Raw genomic sequence first — 15,491 nt, 5'->3', positions numbered from 1 at the left:
TTCCAGCCAATAAACCAAACAATTATCGATCGATCAGCCTGACCAGCTGCGTAGGCAAAATTCTCGAAAGAATAATAAGCAATAGACTCTCCACATTTTTGAAGATCAATACAAAATTACCAGAAGAACAAAACGGATTTAGAAAATATAGACAAACTACAGATCACTTAATTAGGTTAACTGAAACAATAATAAACAGCTTTAATAATAAAGAATGCACTGTTGCCTGCTTCCTCGATATCGAGAAAGCATTCGACACTGTATGGCACAATGGTCTTCGGTTCCGTATGTAGGAAATGGGACTACCGCGTGGAATTATTCGCTGGTTATCAAACTTTTTGGAAAACAGAAAATGTAGAGTAAACGTAGAGGGAAATTTCTCGTAGTTCTTCACTTCAGAAGCTGGAGTCCCTCAAGGAGGGGTGGTTAGCCCTATTCTCTTCATCATGTATGTAAGTAATATGCCACTAAAAGATCCAAACCATGGATCGTCTCAGTTCGCTGATGATGTAGCAATTTGGAAAAGTGCCCCTACACCAGAAATAGCAGCCGCCAACTTACAACCACAACTAAATAGATTATGTGAATATTGTCAAAAATATAGAATCAAAATAAATACAGCGAAGACGCAACTAGTAATATTTTCAAAATCTACGAAATATCAAAAAGTTCAACCACAAATCTATATGAATGGGGAACGCCTCCAGACTGCTACATGTGCAAAATTTTTAGGATTAACATATGATTCGAAACTTACATGGATAAAACATGTAAATAACATAAAAAGTAATATTTGGCGAATAATAAACTATGCTAGGAGTCTAACTGGTAAAAACTACGGAACAACACCAGAAAACATCATTAAAATATACAAGTCATACATTAGACCTGTAATAGACTATGCCGCTCCTGCATGGATCAACGTAAGTGTAAAACAAATACAAACAAAACTCCAAACATTACAGAATATACCAATTACATCAGCTAACAGAGTACCTAAAAACCACTTCATCGAAGTTCATGCATAATTACTCAAATACACAAACAATACCAGATAGACTTCTACAGAGTACAATAAAATATTTTGATAAAAATTGGCGAAAAAATGATTTGCTACGCAAACTAGACAGATATTGCATATATGATGAAGAGAGACCTAAACATCTTTCCCCGTTAAATCTATACATTAGATCATTAAGACAAAATCATTTAAAATAATAATAGTAGTATTAGAATATAGATAAAATAAAAGAGGCCACCTACGTTCTAGACTTATTAAATAATAATAATTTTAAAAAATTCAAGAACAATATAAATGGACATTGTCATGAAAAGGACCAGACTAAATTTATGATATCACTCCAGCCATTCTGTATTTAAATCGAAATATATATTAATCTGGCCACTCCAACAAAGTTATGGAAGGAGGAAGAGATCGAGTGTACCTGACCCTCCTGGTTCTAGACTAGACTAGACTAATAGATTATTTGTTTTTGTAATAAAGACGCATTTTTAACACGAGTCTCTGGGACGCGCACAAAAAATATGAACACACATTTTCACAAATTGTTGGTTTACTAATTTTATATTTATATCAAAAGACTAACAATAACAAAGGATACAACTGTTTGTAACTGCTTTTTGAGAGTTTTTTTTTAGAGCAAAATCACAGTTGTTATCTGCTTGTCTACTGCAGGTGAATCAAGCTCCGATTTTTATTGCTGTAAGTCCGTAAACTTAGATTACACAATGAGACTTAATAAGCTGGTACCATGAACAAGAAATGATATGTTCTACCAGACTGAGATGCCGAAATTTTGTTTGGAAGTGTTAAATGTGTGCACATTTGTAATTAAAACTCAACAAACGGACTGCTTTCAGCTTGTGGCTAATTTTGTAATAATCATTAGTTGTATTTTGCATTCTATAGCTATTTCTCAATAGCATTACATTGACAATAGCATCAAATGTTTTATTTAAATCTGGAAATGTACCCTATTCTAACGTGTGTGTGTGTGTATGTTTTTGTTTTAAAGGAAAAATAGCATATGGAAGAATAAAGCAAAATAAATTTTATTTTTAGCTCTTTTGGAACTAGTGAATGGAGCTTTCACTTTATCGTTAGCAAGTGAATACCCGCGCAAAACTACATCGATTCATTATAGAAATTTGATCGTATGTAGTCCTCACACGAAATTGTTGTTAAATAAGTTTTACTAGTTACTAACATGTGTTTTTCGTGCTAAACCTGCATAGCCTGTTCTGAATGGTTATCATTTCATTGTATAAATGTCAAATGCAAAATCTTAATTTTCCATAAAGTACTGTTTTAGGTCTTGTAACTTGTATATGTGTGTATATATTATTACAGTATTTTTTCTGAATTTATCTGTTATTTGTTTGTTTTTTTAATTTCGCGCAAAGCTACTCGAGGGCTATCTGCGCTAGCTTCTCTAATTTAGCAGTGTAAGGCTAGAGAGAAGGCAGCTAGTCATCACCACCCACTACCAACTGTTGGACTATTCTTTTACCAACGAATAATGGGATTGACCGTCACATTATAACGCCCCACGGCTAAAAGGGGCGAGCATGTGTGGTGCGACGGGGATTCGAACCCGCGACCCTCAGATTACGAGTCGAACGCCTTAACCCACCTAGCCATACCGGGCCTTTATCTGTTGTTATGGATATGTACAAGTTTCACATAACACGTGGTCAAAAAGTTTATTTCGATCATTTTAGCTTTCTTTGTTCCTCTATTATTTCCTAAAATAAGTAAATAATAATACTGTACTGAAACTTAACTTGTAATGATAATTAACTGTTAAGGAACATCTTTATGTGTTCTTAAAGGTGAATTTTACAAAAAAAGAAAACTTTGCAGTCAAAAGAACTACTCATACTGATTAATTTTGTCGGTTCACATTTTTTATAAAAAATATGTGTTAATAAATGAAACATAGAACTTGGTGCAGAAAGAGCCCTTTCCGAGCGGCAATCCGAACGTTTTAGGTTTTACGTTTGCTGCTAGGAAAAGTACTGGGACGTAATAGTAACCAAACAAACCGCCAACGCCAGCGCGTTGAATGTAAATAGACATGGCCAGTGCATACGAGAAACAGAGGCGGAGTCTGTTTTGACTTTGTGTTCTGAACAGTGTCGAGTAGCGCCATATCTATTCAAACCTACTCTGAACGAACCTAGAACAGTTACTTTTGACACAGATCTGACAAGTCCTAGTGATGAGGACAGTTCCATGAGAGAGAGTAGCGGAACTGTGAGTGATAATGATAGCGCCCAGGCCGGTTACGAATCGATCATACCTCCAGTGGAAGAATGGTAAGCCTAAGTCATGACAACAAATATGGTCTGTATTATTTCACGTGCAATTTTAAGCATTTCGAAACCTGTTTGGTGTTTATAACTTATTGATACCACAGACTGGGTTTTATTTGTTTATACTTGTCGACTATGGTAACTAATACTCGACACTTCAACAATCATTGTACTGGGTATTTATGACTCGTAACAAAGTGAATTTCAATTATACGTCATAATTATGTCTATAAAATCAAACTAAATGTAGCAGTCTGAATGGTTAATTTAATATTTACCATAAATGCATAATTTATATGACATATTCCGTATGTTTGTGCAAGGTGTAGGTGTGGTTTATGCGAGTAGATGCCAACCAGGAGAGAGTGCGTTTGTTGTCGCTCATACGACAAGGTGTCAAACCGATTAAAAGTATGTAATTCGAAAAAAGCACCGATAGATTTACATCAAACACCAGCAGTGAAAGGAACAAAATGGTCGGCGCGCAACGAAGCGTGTTTGGCAACTATTACGTCATAGTTGTAAAACGTCACGGAAACAGCCGAACGACCGAGAGGAACTTGAGTTCGAGGACCGGCAGATTTTGTTTCATTTTTTACCCAAAAACTAAAGTGTTTAAAAATATTGCAGCCACACAGGAAGTATACCTAATCAAAGTACAGTTTCTAAGGCAATTATTAAATTTGTTGAAAATTCACCTTTAAGACAGTATAGAAAATTCACCATGAAGTAAATACGTTGTCCTTCTTCTCTGACAGGTTACTACAGTTGTATCCTTAACTTTAAATATTTGTCTCCTTTCCGTCAAAGTCCAAACAGTCGGATGTAATTACTTTGATAACTCACTTTAAACTATTGCCTGTTGCAGCTAAACTAACAATCATGCAGACTAACTTCACTTTCATTAACTTAAGATTTTCTTACTTCTTTTACTTAACTTGTACGTGTTCCTGTATTTATATATTTTCCAACAGAGACTTTGAACTTTCTCCAAACTAAGAGACGCTATGAAGTAGGAATACTTATTCGGCGAGAAAAATTTCAAGGTTTCGAAAAAAGAGGACCCGGCATGGCCAGGTGGTTAAGGTACTGGACTTGTAATCCGAGGGTCGCGGGTTCGAATCCCCGTCCCCCCAAACATACTTGCCCCATCATTCGTGGGGACATTATAATGTAACGGTCAATCCCACTATTCGTTGGTAAAAGAGTAACCAAAGAGTTTGCGGTGGGTGGTGATGAGTAGCTGCCTTCCCTGTAGTCTTACACTGCTAAATTAGGGATGGTTAGCCCAAATAGCCCTCGTGTAGCTTTGGGTGAAATTCAAACCAAACCAAGGATGTCTTTTGAACACCAGATTAAAGGATTCAGATTTGATGGAATGTGGTGGCAACAGTTGTCTAGAAAGCTCCTGTATGCTGTGGTTGTTTTTGAAAATGCCACTTTGAAACGTTTGTAGAAGGTGTGGTTTGTTTTGAATTTCGCTCAAAGCTACACGAGAGCTATCTGCCATAATCATTTCTAATTTAGCAACGTGAGACTGGGGACAAGGCAGCTCGTCTTCACCACCCATCACCAATACTTGGGATACTCTTTTACCGTGGGATTAACCGTATTACTATAACGCCTCCACGGCTGAAAGGGTGTGCATGTTTGCTGTGACGGGAATTCGAATCCGTTACCTTCAGATTGAGAGTCGAGCGCCCTAACCACCTGACCAGGCATGCATGTAGGTATGGTTAAGTAGGAAACATGGTGGTCAAAAGCTTATACACTTTTACTCTTATACTGCTAAATCCCAACCACCTCGAAGTGTAACTAACATTCAGTTACCTAACAAGTTTGTTGAATCAAACTTTGTATACAGTCATATCATAAATGCCTTCTTTCACTTTATACAGTATTTCAGACAATGCTTGCTGTAATTACTGTACTACAAAGAAGCCGATAAATCCTATCCACCTCTGTTTTCAAAGCCAATAAAAATGTAATGATAAGAATGGTAGTTTATTGCTGTATATTCGAAACGTTTTTACTTTAGCTGCTACTAATAAAATAAACATTGGAAATTGGTATGAAAAAATTGAAAATAGAAATTCTCAGAATGTTATGGTTCATAATGAATAGTCCCTATAGCACTGTTCATTTTGTTTTATCGAGTTTCAAAGCCAGTCACTAACAGTATAATAACTACAACAAATAAGTATAAAAAGGTGAGAAGTGTGAACTCTGACCTTACGTTTATTGAACTGTGATTAAATTTAAAACTAACAGAACTACACATTTTATTTTACCTTTTACAATATTAATGATCTTTGTTCTAGGGGTGAGCAGTGGCGGCGCCAGGATATTTTTGTTGGGGGGGGTGAGGTAAACTGTGGAGGGGCTTCTCAAAATGCCATCAATATGAAGTATAGATGGTAAATTATAATAATGTAAATACCAAGATACATTTCAGAAAGGTGTGCTATTTTGAACTGCGTTTTCAATGCAGCTTTTATTGGAAACTCTGATTAATAATTCATTATTACAAATTAGAAATAATCTGTTTATGAAAATATGCGTATATGTAAAAGAGGAAGCTCACCTAAATTCCACCCAAGGTAATACATAATAATAAAGAAAATCAAGATTAGCTTAGATTGAACATTTAATATACCATTAAGAGTAAAGCTACAAATCAAAAGAAATATAACATAAAGACATAGTTTACATTGCAGAAAAGAATTATCTTATGTGAAATTAATACACTCTGAGGAAAAGTAAGGTAACTATCGGACTAACTATCTTTCATCATGTTGTATTTATAGTCAATATTACTTCAAAACAATGCACCTGTTCTGGTGATTGGCAGCAAATTTTGGTACACAATACACAATGCAAAATGATCTTACAGAGGACACAACACTGGCTAAATGCTTCATAGTTTTGACCTATACACGATACACTTATACATGCATGCTATGCTTTACTTTTCAATAAAAGATAAATGAAATTAATGTGAAACCTTTGGTTTATCAAGTAAAATTCCTGATGATCTGTTGTAACTTAAAATCAACATGGTTGTCTAATCTTCGTCAAAGCTCAAGATAGAATGGCATTACACAGGGAGCGGCAATACAGCGCATGAGTTTTAGTGCATTCAGTACGTTGCTATTGGACGCATGACACATACTTCCGTCTTAGTTAAGACGTTGAGCTCTACAGATCTATGTCTCTTTGATGTTAATTGTTGAGCAACAACAACGATTGTGTTTTCCATATTTTATGAATATATGTATGTAACAATATTGGGGGCTGAGGGGAGCTTGGCTCATTTGAAGGGTTGAAGTCTCCAAGCCCCACTTGGCGCCGCCACTTGGGGCGAGAAAAAAAATCACGAAGTTTGAGATTTGTAAGGTCAGATTCATTCAATACAGTAATGGAGTAGTGTTTTTGTTAAAAAACAAAACAAAAACCTTCAGGAAACACCGTTTCCACACAACTATACCAATGGTTATAATCAAGTGGTTAACACAGAATTAGTAAAGGTTTCATGGCCACTGTGTCAGCTAAAAAGTTTCTTTATATTTGGCCACCTGCTTGTACGGTAGGCTCAGCAGATAGCTGGATGTGTGTATAAGAAAACACACACATCCTTTATATTTGTGTTCTTTCACAGTCACATATTACTTTATGCTTAGCCTTACATACAATAAATTATACTGTACTTGTGGGAAAAGATAGACACATGTTTTCCCAGGTCAGTGTCCAAATTTTAACCACGGCTCATTATTTTAATTTACCTGGCCTAATTCTGTTCAGAACATGTTTCCTTTACAGTTTTGTGCCTACTATCTGGTTTATTTGGTCGATGTACAAGCTTCTACACAGATACAAACTGTCTCTAGCTACAACAAGTTCCTTTTCTATCTTTCTCTCTATGTAAATATGGACAACTTCCAAACTGAATTATTTACATACATAGCTGGAGAAGTAAGAAAATATCTCTGTCATCCAGCTAATTACCATTGAGGCTGGTGAATTTTATTGTAGCTTTTTGTATCTTGAAACTTACACTTTTTGGCACTGCTTTTCTGATAAAGTAATAATTTATTTTAATAAATCATTTATTTATTTATTCAAGTAAGCAACTTAGTTGAAGTTTCCAACTCTTATATCATCACTACTGATAAAGTTTCAGTTAGAAAAGTGTCTCTAACATCCAAGTGGACTACAACATTCTATAGTAAAAAAAACACTTAATGTATATTTACATCTCACTAAAAAAATAATTTGAAACCCACACTTTTAATACATAGAGCAATATTTGTTATACTACTGATAGCCTGCCTAAGAAAATTAAGCAACTTCACTGATAATGTATTCCCATAAAACCAAAAGAATTTTACATAACCTGTAAGTTTAATCAGATTATTTAAGGTTATTATGTTAATGTTACACAACATTTTCTCTTTCTGGCCACAGTTGTATCATCATAACGTGGAACTACTCATCTGGAAATATGGGAGTTGTACAACAGTTTTTGATTCTTGTATGGAAGAGCTTATTGCTTCGTCGACGCCACTATGTCGTCACAGGATTTGAAGTCGTAATTCCTCTTGTGCTATCAGCACTTTTGGCTTACCTCAGGACCCTTGGTGCACCAGAATCAGAAATGGAAATTTCAAAAAGAAATAATGCTACTATTTTTCTTTCCAAAGATCCGCTGACTCTTTCACCCGAAAGTAACATCATTAATGAAACATTTTTTTTCTGCCCTCAAAATCAAAGGAACAGAAGATTGTTGGAAAAAGCCTTTAAGAAGATTGAAAAGTCAAACATGTATTTTGAGATTCCAAGTAAGAATTGAATATTTTGTTATCCTTATAATAATAGCTAAGTTACACATACTTCAGCTGACCAACTTGTGTTTATTCGAAACTTTCTTGATCTTTGGGCAACTTGGACCAACATGCAGATAACAATTTGCACCTTAACACTCATATCACATCCTTTACAACTAACACAATACAATTAAAATGAACTGTTTACCTGCTTCCCTCAGGGTTTACCTTTCAAGCTATTATGTGTGTATGTTTTTAGAGGCGGGTTATTTTATTGTTAATTTTTTTCATTTTTGATGTTTTATTTTTGGCTATTTTATGTTCCAGTGATCATAACTCATGATTATTTTGGATTTTTTTCATGTTCATTAACATTTATTGCAGCCTTTAGCTATTTGAATAAAGAAATTCATTTTATTTAGCATTAATTGTTTGGTTATGAAATAAAGGAAAAATTAACTATGTCCTCTTTGTTTGTTACTAATACATTTGTTCTTATTTTACCACTGCCACTGTCAATACATTTGTTAACTTGAGCTGACCATCAGTCATGCACTGCTTAGTTGTAATCAGTGCTTCTATCTTACACCATCATCTTCACACAAAATTCATAAACAATTATCATAGGTTCTAGTTCTGATTAAAACAAATGAAAAGTTGTACAGTGTTTGGATTTGATGTACATACATGAAGAGTAAAAACCCTATGGTGCATGATCATGTTCCTAGACATGCAGTAAAACCATTGTGATTTTGTTGTAAAATTATTTTTGGCAAATTTTCATCGTTATAATGAGTGAACATTGGTCATACTCAAACTATGTCTCTTTAGACCAGTGTATTAGATGTGTATATTCACTCATTTCACATTTCTAGTGGTCTGCTATTACTCATCCTCTTTCAAATCTCAAAGTGGTTCACTTATGCAACGACCTCTTTTATGTATTTCAACAATATTAATTCAGTTCACTTAGTTCTTTCTTGCTGGCAAGTCATGCTCAGATTTTATAAACTTATATTTGGCAGGGAAGTGTATGTTTCAGTGACCAGTAGAAGTAAGTACTGTAGAAATTATATTTTAATTCTTTTTTTAATTATTATTATAAAATATGGTAGATAGAACCACTTTGGTTGCAATATAGACTGCACTTTACAAATTTGTAGCTTTAATTCCAACAGTTCTGAGACTTTTCTCCACAAACAAATTAAACATTATATTTTTTGTTCCTCGTAGAAAATTATTGGCTCCTCGACCCTTTTGAAGTAGTTTATGTGAGCACAAAGCTCTTTTAAATTAAATTTAGTGTTTTATACTTAGAAAGTTATTCTCTTTTGTAGATTTAGTTGTAGTTTGTTTTTTTATGTTCTTTTAGTTTCATGAGATAGCACCTCACTTTCCTAGATTTTATTTGTTAATATCACACTCTTGTAATATTGCCATTTGTCATGTATTAAGAATGTAATATTTATATTTGTCTTTTTAGAAAAAGCTTTTGTATTACAGCTCAAGATTTTTGCTAACTTGTTTAAACTAATAAATGTTTTTAAGTATTATTTAAATAAACTACCAGATCCTTCTCACTCGAACTTCCCTAATATAAGCATTATAATTTTGTAAGCAAAGATGTGAAATTTTACTGCATACCTTGTTTTTATAATGGTTTAAGATTTAAATTATTATTTGTTCCCTTTTCAGAGGCATATTTTATTATCATTTTAATTTTTGTAGTGGTATTGTGTACTATTAATGTTGATTGCCAAATTAATTCTCAATACATAACTATGAACAATTAACCCTATGTCGTTCTAATCATTGATACCACTGTACCTTCAAAATTTACCTGATGAAGTAATATTTTACTCTGTAACAAACATATACTCAGAAAATGGTAGTGTATAACAACTGCACATACAAATTACAATGTTTTTTTTTTTAATTCATATAAAATAATGATGCGTTTAGATAGTACACACATGTATATGTGAATGTGTCTCAAATACCATGGCATCTGAACAGAAAGATTAGCCTGTTCTATAGCTTGTGACCTCTTGTTTACAATTTAACTCATCTTAAGTGAGAAAAGACAACAACAACCTTCTGTTACCTGAAACGTGCAAGTAGATTTTGTAGTAAAGTAAATTTTCTTCTGTGAAATCTAATATTATTTCTACATATCAAGAGGTGAGACTTGTGGTAAATTTAGAACTAATTATCAGGAATTTTTTTAGTTGTTTTAAGTTTAAATTGGAAAGAAAACATTGATTTATTGAGTATTTAGTGAAATTACTAGATTTTCAGATTTAATTGGGGATTTGGCTCATATAATTATATTAAATAATTTGATGGTAAACGTGTTACCAAAATTTTTGACACTCATATATTTAATTATGAATACACAGTTAAAATGGCTTAATGAAATACTTAATATAAAGTACAAGTTAAAACATATATTATAATGAAGCTGTTTTTTTTTAACAGAACATCTTTGAACACAGTTTTTTGGATTGTTTTGTGTTTGATGAAATCATGTATAATTTTTAAAGTTATCTTGTTATGTTTAAGAACTAGAGTTATCCACGTGATTTGTCATTTTCATTCAAACATAAGGAAAGTCATAATCTCAAGATACCATGTGATTGAGTATTGAACAATACTGCTGTCTACGTTCTTACCCAAAGTAAAGCATTACACCCATATCTTTCAGGGGCATAAAGGTGTAATCTTGATAAAATGGCAAAGTAATAAATTTAGGTAGAATGAAACAAATATAACACATTTCTTAGCCACGTGTTACACGTAAACTGGACATATTCAGATATAATTGACAAATCCAGAATTATACTCTATTAGTATAAAAAATACAGAAAAGTATGACTGTATTTATAAACTACACTGTTCCTCCTTTCTTTACTTTATATTTGTCCTCAAGCTGACAGTTAGTATGACTGTGTTTATAAACTACACTGTTCCTCCTTTCTTTACTTTATATTTGTCCTCACGCTGGCAGTTAGTATGACTGTGTTTATGAACTACACTATTCCTTCTGTCTTTACTTTATATTTGTCGTCAAGCTGACAGTTAGTATGACTGTGTTTATAAACTACACTGTTCCTCCTTTCCTCAAGCTGACAGTTAGTATGACTGTGTTTATAAACTACACTGTTCCTCCTTTCTTTACTTTATATTTGTCCTCAAGATGACAGTTAGTATGACTGTGTTTATAAACTACACTGTTCCTCCTTTCTTTACTTTATATTTGTCCTCAAGCTGTCAGTTGATTTTAAATTTGAAACTAATAAACTCTTTGCATACATCCTGGTCAAGGAGTACTGTGACTTTCTCTTGCCCTTGTACAATGAAAAAATATACATAATAAAAACTTTATAGTAGGTTCAGGTGCACGTGCATACATGATAAATACCCTTTAACAATGAGGTACTACATAAACATAAATTCTTCAACATAAAAACTAATTTAGTCACTCAGTCATCATACAAAGTTATGGTATAACAGAACAAAATTATCATTTTAACACATATGCATAAATAACCAAATCATAATCACCAAAACGTCTGTTAACACTTAATAATAATTAACACAGAGTGCAAACACACATCACAGAAATATCTTTCAGTGCTATGTATAAAATAAAATAAGAGAAGTAGCATAAACACAATTAGTTAGCACTAAAGAAAGTAAAATATTCTACAATTAACAATACAAGATAAACAATAACTGTTGTGTCAATGTAAGATACTTTTTGTAATCTGTCAGGCTCCAGCCTGGAGTTCTAAAAACTGTCATCACTTTTCCTCCATATATTTACTTTTCTTGGCTTACTACAGTGTCAGATGTAATCAGCATATTGAAAGATCATGCCAGTGTAATACCCTCCTTTGCAGGCTTACAATGAGCTGCACTTAAGCTGAAGGATCCATGAAGTTTTTGGTACTTCAGAATATTCTTCAATTTCATTGAATTGTATTTATCCATCCATGGCTGCAACTTGAAGACCTTCACATGAAAGAGAATGAAATTCTGGCTGCATGAAAAACAAGAAAAACAGATATGATGAATGTGATATTAATTAGCAAAAGTCTGGATTAAATATTATGATCGGAAGTACAGCTAGGTGTAGGCTGTAAAAAATATTATAATTGCCCAGTTACAAACATACTATTCTCTAAAACTGTGTTTAGATATAAAGAATAATTAACAGATTAACTTCATCAAGCAACACTTCCATGCGATTTGCATGTGATCACCATCTATTCAACCATAATATTCATTGGGTCTCTACTTGACGTTTATTTTATAGCTGTGCTGTCTCCATCTCTATTCCTTTGACAATGGCCAATACATCTTATCCTTCAACCCACCCTAATTTCTGGTTCTTAGGGAAAGTGTGTTTGCTTCCAATATGACAGAAATGGAGTTGAAAGTGCAGACTGGTTTGTACAAATGTGAGCTGACTTGGGCTAACTGATATTAAACTATACTTCTGACCAAATAGTTTATTAATAACTGGGTACCATTTTAAAAATTTTACCACACAGAAGTTATTTTCTGCCTCATCTCCCTAGCACACTTACATTCTGCGTTTTCACATATATTTACCTGCATAATGTACTGAAATAATGTTAAAAAGATATTTAAAAAACTTATTCTTGCTAAATATTTCAGCTTCTTGATTGAAAATGTACCCAGTTTAAATTTGATATGATATCCAGGCCATTGTCTGGGAATTTCATTTAGTACTGACAAATTCATACACTTATAAATATTTCAGTTTGATCAACTTGAAATATTTTTCACTACTCCTACTAAAAAGCAACAGGAAACAGTAATGATTCTCTGAAACAATGTACAAATTTCTCTGCCAAATATTTCTGTCAAATTTGAAACATTGTCTTACATGTATTAATGAAAGCAAGAGATACAATGCATCCACAAATAATACTTTACAGTTCATCAATCATTGTCGACCTCATATCACAAAGTCTCAACATCTGTATCAAATTCCTCTTTCCCATCCATATATTGCTTATAATTATATTTGTAATATAATTGAACCATCTGTGTTCTTCAACATTTGTAAATGACCTCACATAAGGTTAATACATGTGAATGAGACCATACACATATATTTAATTTTGCAGATATATTGCAATACATATATCTTTATTATACATTACTACACACACTAATAGCTTAAACACATTGCCTTCATCTCCCACACACATTACTTTGATAATTTTTCTGGGTAACATCACACAGACTATGTTCTGATAGTAATGACACTGTAATACTTCCATCTTGCCAACAAAATTAACTCGTTTTTCTTAATAAGCATCATGAAATAGATAATAACTGAAACAATTGAGCTATACTAGCATTTTTCAGCAAAAAAATCTTGATATTCATGCTGTTAGTACAGTATATATCAATATGCATGCATAGGAAATATAACTTCCTCACTGCACATTGAAAAGTTATATGCTTTTCAACTGTACCAGTAAAGATTTAGCAAGGACCATGTAGTATTTTTTTCAGTGTGCTGACCACTCATGCAAGTGATTCTCACTAAACAACTTTGAGTTTTACCACAAAAATATCACTCAGCAGCTCGTAAAGCAACGGTTACATGCAAAACAATTTCATCTAAGTTTTCAAATTCTGAGCTATCATCTTCAGTTCTGCAAATTACTGACTTAATAGGTATTAAGTGCAATCCATTCTAAACTGTTACATGATAAGTTACCATCTGATATCAAACAGAATGCAATTCTTTTCAATAGCTTAGAAAGTAAACGTTACAAAGCTCTTTCAATCCAACTGATCCTGTGATTTACAAATAGCCGTAACTTTGATCATAGAAGAGTAATGATATAATAGAATGCATACATTGTATCTTATAATACCACCCAACATCTGAGAAAGTAAGGGTTGCTATGCCATTTCAGCTAAGATTTTAGCTCAAAATATCTTCTGGTTTGGAGTTAGATAAAACAATAATCTGACCCTTTTTTGACATTATGATCTCCTCTTCCTCTGGTTCATGGTAAAACCAGTTTGCTAGAGATTTTTGGAATGTATGTCTGCAGCTGGTTGACTTATTATATGTACCTCAGTAGTAACTCAAAAATGAATGTAAAAACTCATCAGAGTACAGGATCAGGCCCTGTACAGCCAGAACTGGGCAACCACTGGGCTTCATGCATATATCAAAGCAATACAGACAACATTCACTCTGGTGCATTCGTTTCTTCATTATCTTGTAATAGTACATTTTATGTACTAACTGTTGATATGAAAACTTGTGTGCATCAACTAGTGCAGAATTAATGATTCCAGATATTCTTGTGGACATTGTGGGATGACTATTCTAAGGGAAGGATCATACATCATGTCTACCTGCATGAGCATGATTTATCATTAAATTCTATAAGTGTTTTTCTTAGTCTATTTGGTTAAGGTTAATGAACCCAGTGAACATGCACCTGACAGTCTGTCTAACCCACTCTACTAAACAATCAGAGAACACACAACTCAAAGAAGTTGGTTTTAAATGTTGCTTCCTGGTCTGTATGGATCTCTTACAATACTTCAAACCAGGTTTCCACTGAGTGTGCTAATGCATCAACCATTTAATGATCCTTGGCCCATGAGTTGAACAATAACGTCCAAGGTTATTGTGTTTAAGGAAAAACCAACAATGTTTTGCTGAAGTTTACCATGTTGTATATTGCTAACATCAGCGATAACATTTTGACTCAAATGAAGCCAGTAGAACTTCCATAAAATATTCATACATTTGAAAGTAACACAGTTGTACTTTCCAGCCTTTGTATTATTCAAAGTCTAGAGACTCTTCTGCCTAAAAACATTGGGACTGTTAGTTATAACTCAGGCTGAGAACCACTAAATAGTGTCTGATAACAGTGATATGGCACATCTTTTTGCACTCTTATGGTAATTGCTCTTGCAAGTGCAAATAAGTTACATACATCCATGCTATATTCCTTGATCCAGGTTGGTCATGCCTTACCTTGCTTCATCATATGGAACATTGTGCTAGATCTGGTTCTTCCAGGTGGAGCTCCAAATGTATGAATTATGACATACATATCTATGGTATCACATCATAAAGTTGTATCTAATGCTTGTCAAAAGTACACACAGAGTAGTTCAATTACTTTAGAACTCAATACAAATTATAATAATAATAATATGACATCAGTTTACAATAATTGACCTATACACACCATTGATGTGCAAGCATATCAATTACAATTACAGATTCTTTGTAATAGGTGTCTGTGACTTATTGGT

The 15,491-nt window shown here is 33.4% G+C and overlaps 1 protein-coding gene across 3 annotated transcripts in view; it reads left to right on the top strand.

The window, feature by feature from the left end:
* Positions 1-15,491, top strand: part of LOC143229740 (phospholipid-transporting ATPase ABCA3-like) — a 120,309-nt gene that overhangs the window by 10,112 nt on the left and 94,706 nt on the right. Inside the window, exons 2-3 of one of the 3 annotated variants that reach the window (XM_076462489.1) lie at positions 4,864-5,062; positions 7,801-8,174. In XM_076462489.1, the coding sequence (XP_076318604.1) occupies positions 7,838-8,174 (337 nt within the window). In that variant the 5' untranslated portion in view covers positions 4,864-5,062; positions 7,801-7,837. Of the gene's footprint in view, positions 1-4,863; positions 5,063-7,800; positions 8,175-9,149; positions 9,214-15,491 lie in introns of those variants that run through there. The other 2 variants (XM_076462488.1, XM_076462490.1) reach the window with 2 other exon arrangements.

Source organism: Tachypleus tridentatus, chromosome 10, assembly GCF_004210375.1.
Source record: "Tachypleus tridentatus isolate NWPU-2018 chromosome 10, ASM421037v1, whole genome shotgun sequence".
NCBI lineage: Eukaryota > Metazoa > Arthropoda > Merostomata > Xiphosura > Limulidae > Tachypleus > Tachypleus tridentatus.
This window is presented reverse-complemented; position numbering and strand designations above follow the sequence as displayed.